At 36.9% G+C, this 11,502-nt stretch overlaps 1 protein-coding gene across 1 annotated transcript in view; it reads right to left on the reverse strand.

Moving 5' to 3' along the window:
• The window catches only part of LOC107159542 (olfactory receptor 5M11), a 23,308-nt gene extending 12,998 nt beyond the window's left edge, over positions 1-10,310 (reverse strand). The window contains exons 1-2 of the mRNA XM_048788228.1: positions 9,356-10,310; positions 275-1,083 (exon numbers count right to left, since the gene is read on the reverse strand). Coding sequence (XP_048644185.1) covers positions 275-1,083; positions 9,356-10,310 — 1,764 coding nt within the window. The remainder of the gene's footprint in view (positions 1-274; positions 1,084-9,355) is intronic.
• Between the last annotated feature and the right edge of the window lie 1,192 nt (positions 10,311-11,502).

Raw genomic sequence — 11,502 nt, forward strand, 5'->3', positions numbered from 1 at the left:
TGTGGTGAGCCATTCTAATTAGACTGTGGCCGCCATTAGAAGATGGCGCCGGCTTCCACTGTGGCCTGTGACAAACAACTCCTAATATGGAGAATTGGCACGTAATCCCTTACCACCCTATGAGAAAGGTCCACGTGGCAGCTTAAGATTGGTATGCTGGAGGCTTTATTAGGCTGTGCTTGGGCGCTCGGCGACGGGTCACTAGAAGATGATACATGAATCAAGGCCTGAATAAACTGCTGAAAGAAGAATCCTGTGTCGTGTTTTCCCTTGCCGGCGAGGGGTCGCGGCAGACAGCCATCATGTGGGAGCCACAGGTGGAGAGTGCCTTGTGCCTTCCCTCTGCTGATTTGATCCTGAGGATGGCAGCCATGATGAAGGCATAGGACACCAAGATGATGGTAAGGGAGCTGGAGAGGTTGAAGCCAGCTGAGATGAGCATGGCATGCTCTTTGATATATGTGTCAGAGCAGGAGAGCTTGATGAGTGGTGGGTCAGCACAGTAGAAGTGATTGATGACATTGGACCTACAGAAGGTCATGCGGAAGGTCAGGATGCTCTGGAAGAGTCCATCTGAGAACCCGTACACGTAAGGACATGTAGCCAAGCAGATGCACACTCTCCTGGACATCTTCACACTGTAGCGCAGAGGATCACATATGGCCACATAGCGGTCATAGGCCATTGCAGCAAGCATGTAAAACTCTGTGAGGAGAAGGGCAATGAAAATGTAGCACTGTGTAAAGCAGCCCACATAGGAGATGGTCTTCTTCTCTGATAAGAAATTCTTCAGCATATGTGGGGTTGCATTGCAGGTGTAACACAAGTCCACAAAGGCCAAGTTACTGAGGAAGAAGTACATGGGCGTGTGAAGGCGAGAGTCCAGTTGGATCAACACTACCATGCCCAGGTTCCCAGAGAGGGTGATGAGGTAGAGGGCCAGAAACAGCACGAAGAGGGCAGGCTGGAGCTCTGGGCCATCTGTGAGCCCTAGCAAAACGAATTCTGTTATCACACTGCCATTTATGGTGGCCATTTCTGGATAGTCACCGTCTGCCTTGAAACTACATAAAACAAGCAGGCCTAAAGTTTCAATGAGAGTTGAAATCACTTTTCTCCAAAGAATATATCACACAGTGGGTTCTACCATCAAATTGTGTTTTTTTTAACTTCTAAATTATTATCTCATTTCTTTTTCAACTTAACATTTCTGTCTCCGTATCTATACACATACCATTCAATGATAGAATGATAGATAGATAGATAGATAGATACATATATAGATAGACAAATACATACATACATTCATACATACATACATACATAATCACATACAATTGCACATAAGTTACATTTCTTCTTCTGGTATTATTATTATTATTTTGTCCTTTAATTCCAAATTATCCTATAAGACCCAGATTAAAACCTACTGCTTTATGAAATATTTCTCACCTTTTCCCTCTTAATGAGTGATTCAATCCCTTTCTGTTCCTTGTTTCCAGCACACTCTATAAATATGCATTTATTCTTTAGCCTATGAAACCAGGATATTTGTCTACTTTCTAATCGTCATACATTAGTTCTTCCATAGCTGATAGAAAATCCAGTTTATTATTGTATCATGACTACCCAGCATAAGTTATATACTGGATTATTTATTAGAAGAAAAATTTAAAATAATATATGACTGAGAGCATAGATCACCTGCTGCATTTGACTGCACTCTGTATCCTAAAAGAGGTTTGAAAGAGGTCAGAAATTTAGTAGAATTTAGTGCTTATTGAAATTTTGTGTGAAAAGAAATTGCTTGCAAAATTTGTTAATCAAATAAGTTTAATGTATTTCAGAATGTCTTCTGTGGAATATTTGGATCTTCATAGCTATTAATTATCAATAGGAATATAATGAAGGATTTTCCAGTTCCATAAACCTTTGCCAAATGAAATTTTAAAGCATCTTCAAAATTAATTCCCACTCAGTATTTTGAGGATGATTATAGAAAAGAGTTCTGTTATTCTTTTCTTAAAAGAAATTCAGTTAGTATAGTTTACATTTAAGCTACTGAACACATCCTTTTTTTTTCCATATTCTACCATTGATCTATGTTCCCAGCTATGCCCCTGCCCTCCATTTTGCTTTTAATTTCTCTTCACAGCACATCTAATGCTGAATCCTATCTTTCTTTCACTCAAGATGCTTTTTATACTCTGCCTTTTTTCTCAAGTCTAACACTTTTATAATTTGCCCAATTCTTGCAAAACTGCCATAACTTTTATAAAGTTAGAACAAAGTTCCCTGTGAATCTGGAAAGAATTGAGATGTTTGATGACAAGGAACTGCTGGAAGGAGGACAAGAATGTCATCCCAATGAGGTGCAGCATGGAGCACAGAGCTGTGTCACATCTTCCCCCTACACCATTGTTTTCTCTTATGTGGATCATTTACACCCTGAGATAGACTGTACCATGACAGCGAGGGATATCATTACTTAAAAGCAATGACAAAGTTCGGGAATAAGAATCAGTTGAGAGCCTTGCATTTCATGTTGCACCTACAATTTTATAGATTTGAATTTATAAACAAGCTTCTCCATTTCTCTCTTTGTAGTAGAAAATAGAAATCTATCCTGGCTCCCTCTCAAGTAAGTGTAGATATCAGATCAGATATTCATAAAACAAGGCTTCCTGTCACTGTGCATATTTTGGGATTCAACAATGCAGATGCAGCAATGAACATTTTCAAAATTCCTGATGGATATTGATTGAGGATATCCTAAGTGTATAAATAGTATTTTAAATAACAGAACTATGAGAAAAAAAAAGGAGTTTTGGAGAATAGGTTTTTAAATTTTAAAGCAGAAAAGCAAGGAAGAGATCCCTGAGAGGATACGAGATTTGAGGAAAAAAAGCTGGAGGAGAAGGAAAAAAAACAGACAAGTTAAAGGATATTTTTAGAATGGTGTCCTTGGAATGATAAAGAGCAAATGCAACAATATCATTTGCAATCTTCTTGGGAACTGCTAATGATTTGTGTGTGCAGAGTTAATGCAAAGGAGAGCAGAAAACTCTACCTGGGAGGTTCCCTCATATAGAAATGTTTTATTTTATTGAAAGTCTAATTCTTTTCTATATATGACTATCCCATCAAGAAAATCAACAGGATTCAGTGGAGCACAGGGATCAGGATTAATAGAAGCTTCCTTTCAAGAGGGTCTAGCAGAAAGAGTTCTGAAATTTTTATATTCATTCATATGACAGCAGCGGGGAGTGTAGGAGATGTTCTCCTCCTGCTCCTTTGCACCTAAGAAACACCGAAGTAAAACTTGATGGAGAATACAAGAATAGACAAAATTGGAAGAGAAATGATCAGGATATATGAATTTCAGACTTACAAAAGAGAAAGCAATTAATTATACATGATCGATTCATTTGCAGGAGGATGACATTTTATGTCACTTGATGACCATGGGAGGGATCTGAAACAGTTTTGACTAAAAAGCTCTGTGACTTGTGCAGTTTCCATAAATAAAATCCACATGAGGAGGAAAAAGGGAAGTACTGGGGACTAAATTAGAATAAATAAATTTATTAATTTTTAAATTATGTCAAAAGGAATTTTAATGTTATGAGTAAGTAAAAAGAACCAATAGAAAAGAAATACATAGAAAAAGAAAAAAAAATTATGTTGTGTTAATGTTCACAAATTCAGCCTTGATTATAATTAGATTCAAATAGCAAGCTCATCTGCTGGATGGCCCTGAAAAGTCAATACAAATAACCAGTTTGCACCTAAAATAATAATAACTCAATGAGCTTTTTCAGGGAGCTTAGTTATCTACTTACATCAGCAATAGTTTTGGATGGTTCTGGAATTTACACACAACCTTGACACCAATAAATTCTCTGAATGAACTTGGATAACACTTAGCTCAGTTGCAGCTTTTGCAAAAGAAATAAATAATTTAAAAAGTTGAAACTGTTCTGCCATCCTGAAGTAGGTTGACACTTCAGAATTTAGAAAGTCAAAATTTGTGAAAGTATTTACAATAAATGATTTTGGTTTTCACTCCACTAGTTATGAATTCTAACTTCACATGGGTACCAAGTTTAACTCACCTACCTGATCTTTACTTTTCTGCTGTAAATGTGAAACGGGTCATCAGAAGGACAAAATAGTGAATTCATTTCAAGTACTTGGAAACTAACATTTTGCATGAAATGAGCTTGTAATGACTATTGTCCAAAATAGAATTAACACCTTCTATAACTTATCACCCCTCTTTACTTCTCTGCCTAAAGCCCTTGAGAAAAGTTGTGTCTATTTTCTTGAGCTAAATGTCAAAGTTTATATGACATACTGATTCACAAAGCCAATGAAAACCTAACTCTCAAGGATGTCAACTGTCAACACCTATAAGCCACGGGCTTCAGTAAGAACCTTTAGTACAATTTTCTTTTGATTGAAAATCAAGAAATTAAAAGCACAGGAACTTACTTCTGGGTTAGTATGGCAGTACTTTCTCAACCTCTGATTAAGGCAGATTCTTAAGACTTCTTTAAGCAGAAAAATCTGGTTGTATTTATTTCAGAATATGAGAGATGGTAATTATTTCTTAAGGCAAATCTCAGAAGAACTGAGGACCCACAGTGTTGAGTGCTAATTTTAATTCACGCCACTTGGGTTTAACAAAAGCACTAGGGATATAATTTTAAATTTGCTAGTGTTTTTCCTATGAACTCCGTGGGAGGCACACAAATACATTTTATCTTGTTTTATCATTTGATCTGCTTTTTTTTCTCTATTTGTTTCATAAAATCACTTAACCCTAGATCTACCTTCCTAAACCTTTGGATGCACAACTCGGTATTTTTCACACCAGGCACAATATTTCAGAGCATCTTTCTAGAACTTTCTCATCTTGCTCTACAGAAATTGCTTATTAGCCTGGAACTTCCCATGTCTTCCTTTTTGAAAGAAAAAGTCAGGAAAATCCTTTTTAAATTAAACACTGATTAACAATCCACCATGTACCATATGTTCTTCATCGATTCATTCATTGATGAACATTTAGATTATTTCCATATCTTAGCTATTATGAATAATGCTGCTATCAGTGTAGAAGTGCAGATATATTACACTTGAGGATCCCTGTTTCAAATTTTTGGATATATATCTGGAAGTGGGAGAGCTAGAAAATATGGAAGCTCTATTTTTAATTTTCTGAGAAACCTCCATGTTGTTTTCCATAGCTGATATAACATTCTGTGTTCCCACCAAACATTTACAAACACTATGATTTCTCCACATCCTAGCTACCACTTAGTGTCTGTTATTTTCTTTTGTTCAGAGTATAGCCCTTCTAACTCATGTGAGACAATATCTCATAATTTTGATTGACATTTTCTTGATGCCTGGAAATGTCAAATATAGTTTCCTAAATCTGTAAGACATTTGAATATTTTGTTCTGAAAAAGAATTTCTGTTCAAATCCTTAACCCATTTTTCAATGGGGTTCTTTGTTGCTGAGTATTTGTTCCCCTGTTTGTTTATTTGCTATTGAGTACAGGAGTTCCCAATATACTTTGGATAGTAACCCCTTTATCAGATACATGGTTCAAAATATTTTCTCTAGATTTTTTTAATTATTATTTTGTTTTTGGTACTGAGGATTGAACTCAGAGTACTCTACCACTGAGCTACATCCCAAGCCCTACTGTTTAATTTTATTTTGACACAAGGTCTCACTAAGATGCTCAGGCTGGCCTTCAATTTGTCATCCTCCTGCCTCAGCCTCCCAAATAGCTGGATTATAGGCATCGACCACCATACCCAGCTATTTTCTCTGATTCTATAGATTGCTTTTTCAATTGGTTGAGGTAGTTCCTTTTAATTTACTTATTTATTTACTTAGAGAAAGGGTTTTATTGTGTCCCACTGGTCTCAGAACTCCAGAAATGTTTATTTTGATGACATGCCACTTGTTAATTTTTTGCTTTTGTTGTTTGTACTTTGATGTGAGATCAAGAAATCATTGCAATGCCCAAGGTCATAAAGATTTTCCCTTAACTTTTCTTTAAGGATTTTGACAGTATCAGAACTTATATTTAAACCTTCAATTCATTTGGAGTTGATTTTTGTACTTGGTATGCAATAAAGTTCCAATTTTACCCATTCTTTGGATGTGGCCATCCAATTTTCCCACCAGCATTTGTTGAAGAGACTACCCTTCTTGCATTCTGCATTTTTGGCATCTTTGTCAAAAATCAGTTTAGCAAATGTTCATGGGTGTTTTTCAAGTCCATCTATTCTTTTCCATTGGTCTGTATTTCTGTTATTATACCAGTGTCATTTATATATATATTTTATACCAGTGTTTTAATTGATACAGTTTTGTAATACTTTCAAATAATAAAAAAGTGAGATGTTACCAGATTTATTCTTTCTTAAGATGACATTGGCTCTTTGGGGAGCCATTCATTCCTCATGAATTTTAGGAGAGATTTTAATATTTCATAAAGCAAGCAATGAGATCTTAATAAGGATTCTATTGAACCTCTAGATCACTTTTTATTTTATTTTCTCCATCAAAATGTACATTTTTCTATTTGCCAATCATTGATGCAAATTGTTCATAAGAGGAAGATTGGCTTAGTCTACAGAAGATGAAATGCTGTGTTGATAAATGAAATGGAGCCACCACCGAGGCCACTTGCCTGACTCCACAAGCTTTAGTCATACTATTGCTCAAGATGCCTTCCATAATCATGAAGGAAACACAAGGTAAGAGCTTTAAGACTTGGTCAGCATAAAACTGAGCCTCAGCAGCTCTGCTTACCTTAAAAGGTATGCTAACATGTGACAGAAATCACAAGAAAGATGACAATGCTTTGACTTTTATGTTTGGTGAAATGTTGTGCAACTGTCCTGTGCCTGGCCTGGCTTCTTCACAGGTTTTGTTTGATCTTCCAGTACACAGGTTGTCCCATTGCATGTGCAAGAAATCTTTTCAAGATTGTTTAACTGGATCAGAATTATTTTTTAACAGTTCTGTTTTCAGAAGTGGGTTAAAAAAAAGACCCCTCATGAGTCCTGAGTGGGGTGAGCAACCAGTTCCAGCCCCCAGGTCCACTCACATTCTTTGCTTTCTCACCATGTGGGGACTCCACGGGTCTCTTTGAGCCAAATTCAGTATTTTTGACATTTTGAATATTCTCACTGTGTTACCTGTACTTGAATTTGTTTGCTGAAGCTTATTAGTGAGCCATTTTTTCCTGTTCAGCAAGAGGAGTAAGAATTGGTGTTTCCCTGGGTCCTGTAACAGAAGCCGTTAACTTCTATAGCTAACCTGGCATCTCAAGGTACCAAGGTCCATGGTAAGTTCCAGCAGGTGCAAAAGATTTTGAACTCTCTGGAAAAAATGTGATAACTTTATTTTAAGTATTCAAACACTCTCTATTATTTCCTTAGTCATTTTAATAATCTCTCCCATGAGTTGTATCCTCTCAAGAGTCTTCAGTGTTTTCCACCGACCACTTCAGAGATGATTCCTTGTGGATCAAACAAGAAGTAGAATACGACATAATCGTGGAAATATTCTAGTTTGTGACCTAGGATGTCTACAGAAGAGAAACAGCATGGAGTGACAGATTCATGCTACATAGATGAAACAGTTCCCCACATTCTCAGATCAACCAGGAGAATGATTAGGAGGGAAGACTTGTTAAAGAAAACTTTGAGAAAGGTCAAAATATTTCTTCCAATTTTATTTGTAAACTATGCTGCAACTGCTTTGAGGAGGCTTTCTGGAAACATTCAGTTCCATCTCCTGTCTTAATTTGTGAGCACAATAAACACTTGACGTTTTCTAACTTGTTCTGATTTCAATTTTGACAATATTTATATTATAGCATGGTTATTCATAATAGTGTTATTATGTACCTGGCTCAGAAATACTCTGGTACAAATGCTATTTTAGATAGGATCCATAGAGGTAATATTGTGTAAGTTAAAATGTCTTGACATAATAAACAGAACATATTTTGTCTAACTAGTCTGTGCTAACACATCTAACTAAACGAAATTCATTTAAACTAATCTTGGATTAGATCCCAGAAGCTGAAAAGCAATTCCTTGTACTGTGGTCTTTTATTCATGAGGAGAGACAATATTGGGTCACTAATAAAAATGATGAACTTGATCTTTGAAGTTATTTAATTTACCTAACATGATTGAATAGTTATGCATTCAAAAACTCATCAGTAGACCTTAACTGAACACCAAAACTTATATATTTTTCTATAGGAATTTCCAAGTTAAATCCCTAATAAATCTCTTTTTTAAAGACCACCTATAGTCTGGTAGAAGAAGAATCCTTATTTCTCCCTTCATTCAATTTATCACAAATCCTGAAGACAAATTTATCATGCTTTCTTGGAGTTTCTGAAAATGTCAAAATGATTTCCTCCTTTTCCTAGAAAAACATCTTTACATCCACATATACATACAAAGGCCATGTGCCAGGCCCAAGTTTTACTTACTAATGTGATTGAGAAGTGTAAGTTAAAGCAAGGTAGTTTTTCTGTAGGACTTATTGCAAATACAGTTTCTGTATTTCAGCTTTTAATTATAGGATTTACTCTCTAATCAATCTACTTCTAAATTCTGAAAAGCAGATGAAACAGAGAGCAATCCCCTAGGCTGGAGGTCAAAGGAAGGGATGAGTTTGTGTCACCCAGCTAGATTCAAAAACTCAAGTTTGGGAAAAAATACAAACAGTCTTTCCCACATTTTACGTCTTGCCCTCTTCACCACATAAGCAGATTCAAAAGAAACAGGAAACCACTATCATGACACACAATTTCTGGTTACACTTAGTGACTCAGGAGAGGAATACTCAAAGTTTTGTTACTTAAAGATTCTTTAATAAAAAATACAAATTAGAAGATGATTGGAGGGCTCTGAGCTGAGAACATGTTATCTTACCTACTGTTGTAAATAATGAGAGGACACCAGTGTCCTAAAGCCTATGAATTCAAAGTTCTCACTTAGAGCACAGGTTCCCAAAAGTTTATAAGCCTACAGATCACTTGAGGATTGGATTAACACATGGATTTCAAGGTAACAGTTCTAAGATCAAGAATGTATTTCTGCGCTTCTTACACCCTCCAAAATAATGCCAATGCCTCCAGTCCATGTATACATGCTAAGGGGGCAGGCTTACAAAAAATGAAGGAAACTCAATATTTTCTAAATAGCAATTTAGCTGCAACTCCTAAAATATCCACAGAGAATACTGGAATTCATTATCAAAATGCAAATATATTTGAGCAAAAACTTTATAGTTATGGTTTATGGCCAAGTGGAGGTATTGACAATGTCCTGATGATATTTCTTCTGAGGACATTCTTCAAGGCCTGCTTTACATCTTTGTTCCGCAGACTGTAGATCAAGGGATTAAGCACTGGGTTGACAAAGCTGTAGAAGACAGCGATTATTTTGGATTCCTCAACAGTCTTGTCTGTTGGTGGTCTTACATACATGCAGAACAGGGTCCCATAAAACAAGGTGACAGCCATCATGTGGGAGCCACAGGTGGAGAATGCCTTGTGCCTTCCCTCTGCTGATTTGATCCTGAGGATGGCAGCCATGATGAAGGCATAGGACACCAAGATGATGGTAAGGGAGCTGGAGAGGTTGAAGCCAGCTGAGATGAGCATGGCATGCTCTTTGATATATGTGTCAGAGCAGGAGAGCTTGATGAGTGGTGGGTCAGCACAGTAGAAGTGATTGATGACATTGGACCTACAGAAGGTCATGCGGAAGGTCAGGATGCTCTGGAAGAGTCCATCTGAGAACCCGTACACGTAAGGACATGTAGCCAAGCAGATGCACACTCTCCTGGACATCTTCACACTGTAGCGCAGAGGATCACATATGGCCACATAGCGGTCATAGGCCATTGCAGCAAGCATGTAAAACTCTGTGAGGAGAAGGGCAATGAAAATGTAGCACTGTGTAAAGCAGCCCACATAGGAGATGGTCTTCTTCTCTGATAAGAAATTCTTCAGCATATGTGGGGTTGCATTGCAGGTGTAACACAAGTCCACAAAGGCCAAGTTACTGAGGAAGAAGTACATGGGCGTGTGAAGGCGAGAGTCCAGTTGGATCAACACTACCATGCCCAGGTTCCCAGAGAGGGTGATGAGGTAGAGGGCCAGAAACAGCACAAAGAGGACAGGCTGGAGCTCTGGGCAATCCGTGAGCCCTAGCAAAACGAATTCTGTTACCACACTGCCATTTCTTGTGGTCATTTTCTGAGAATCAGGGTATGTCCTTCAATTATTGATATTAAGCAGACATGAAGATACAAAAGGATGAGCATTAAAAATACATATTTTCTTAAATTTTACCCTTCAAAATGAATTTTTTTTCATCACAATAAATATTCATGAAGAAAACTTTTCCATACTCAACAGACAGTGTGATTATATAGTGTAGGCACAGAAATGAAAGAATCCTAAAAGGTTCTGCCTTCTGAATTCTTTTTAGTGGACAGAGACCAATAGAAGAGAAAGACAAAAAATGATGTTTCAAATAACAAATAGGAAGAGCTTGCTCTAAAGGTGACTTTTTTTCTTTAATAGTGAACTGATAAAAAGAATATTTTAAGAAGTTTCCCAGTGAGGATAAAGAAAAGATGCCAAGATACCTTGTGATTTCTCTTTGAATGTGTTAGTGATTGTGTGATTGTAGATTTCATGTAAACAATGCAGAAAATTCCAACTGAGAGTTTGTTGCCTTCTTTGAAAATCTTCTCTATCACTACCTATAACTTTCCTGTAAGCAAATTCAACAGCCTTTATTGGGGAACAGGGATCAGTGTTTATTTGAAGCTACTCTTGAAGAACATCAAGCAGGCAATATTCTTAAATATATATATATATATATTTTCATTGGATGGCATCAGCAAGAGCCACAGGTTTTTTTTTTTTTCATAGTCCTTTGTACCTGAGAAGCCTCAGAAAGGAAATAGATGGTGGTTACTGGAACAGAGGAAAAGGGAAGGAAGATAAACAGGATGTGAGAAGTTCAAATTAGAAAAAGAGCCAAAAATTATGTTTGAGTTCACTTGCAAGAGGAATCATTTGTTGCCTGTGTTATTTTAAACTAATTTGATAACTTTACTCAGGTGGAATCTAGGAATATCCAAATGAAGTAGAGCAGAATATTTAGAGAAAGAGAGATAAGCAAAAACAACTATGAGTAAGTACACAAAAAAGAAAATCCCAGCAGGGCTTATTACTTGTATATTGTCAACAGAAAAGGAGAACTGAAAAGGAAGTCCTGGGAGTGCTAGTTACACCAGTGGAGCCCTTACTCAACAACCAAGAACCAGCAGAGAGGTAGCTCAAGGAGAGAAGAAAACCAGGCAATATAAAACCTGGAACCAGGACCAGCTACAGAATGCACCAGGTGCAGTATGATAAAAAAATGTAAAATCCT

The sequence above is a fragment of the Marmota marmota genome, unplaced genomic scaffold, assembly GCF_001458135.2.
Source record: "Marmota marmota marmota unplaced genomic scaffold, marMar, whole genome shotgun sequence".
NCBI lineage: Eukaryota > Metazoa > Chordata > Mammalia > Rodentia > Sciuridae > Marmota > Marmota marmota.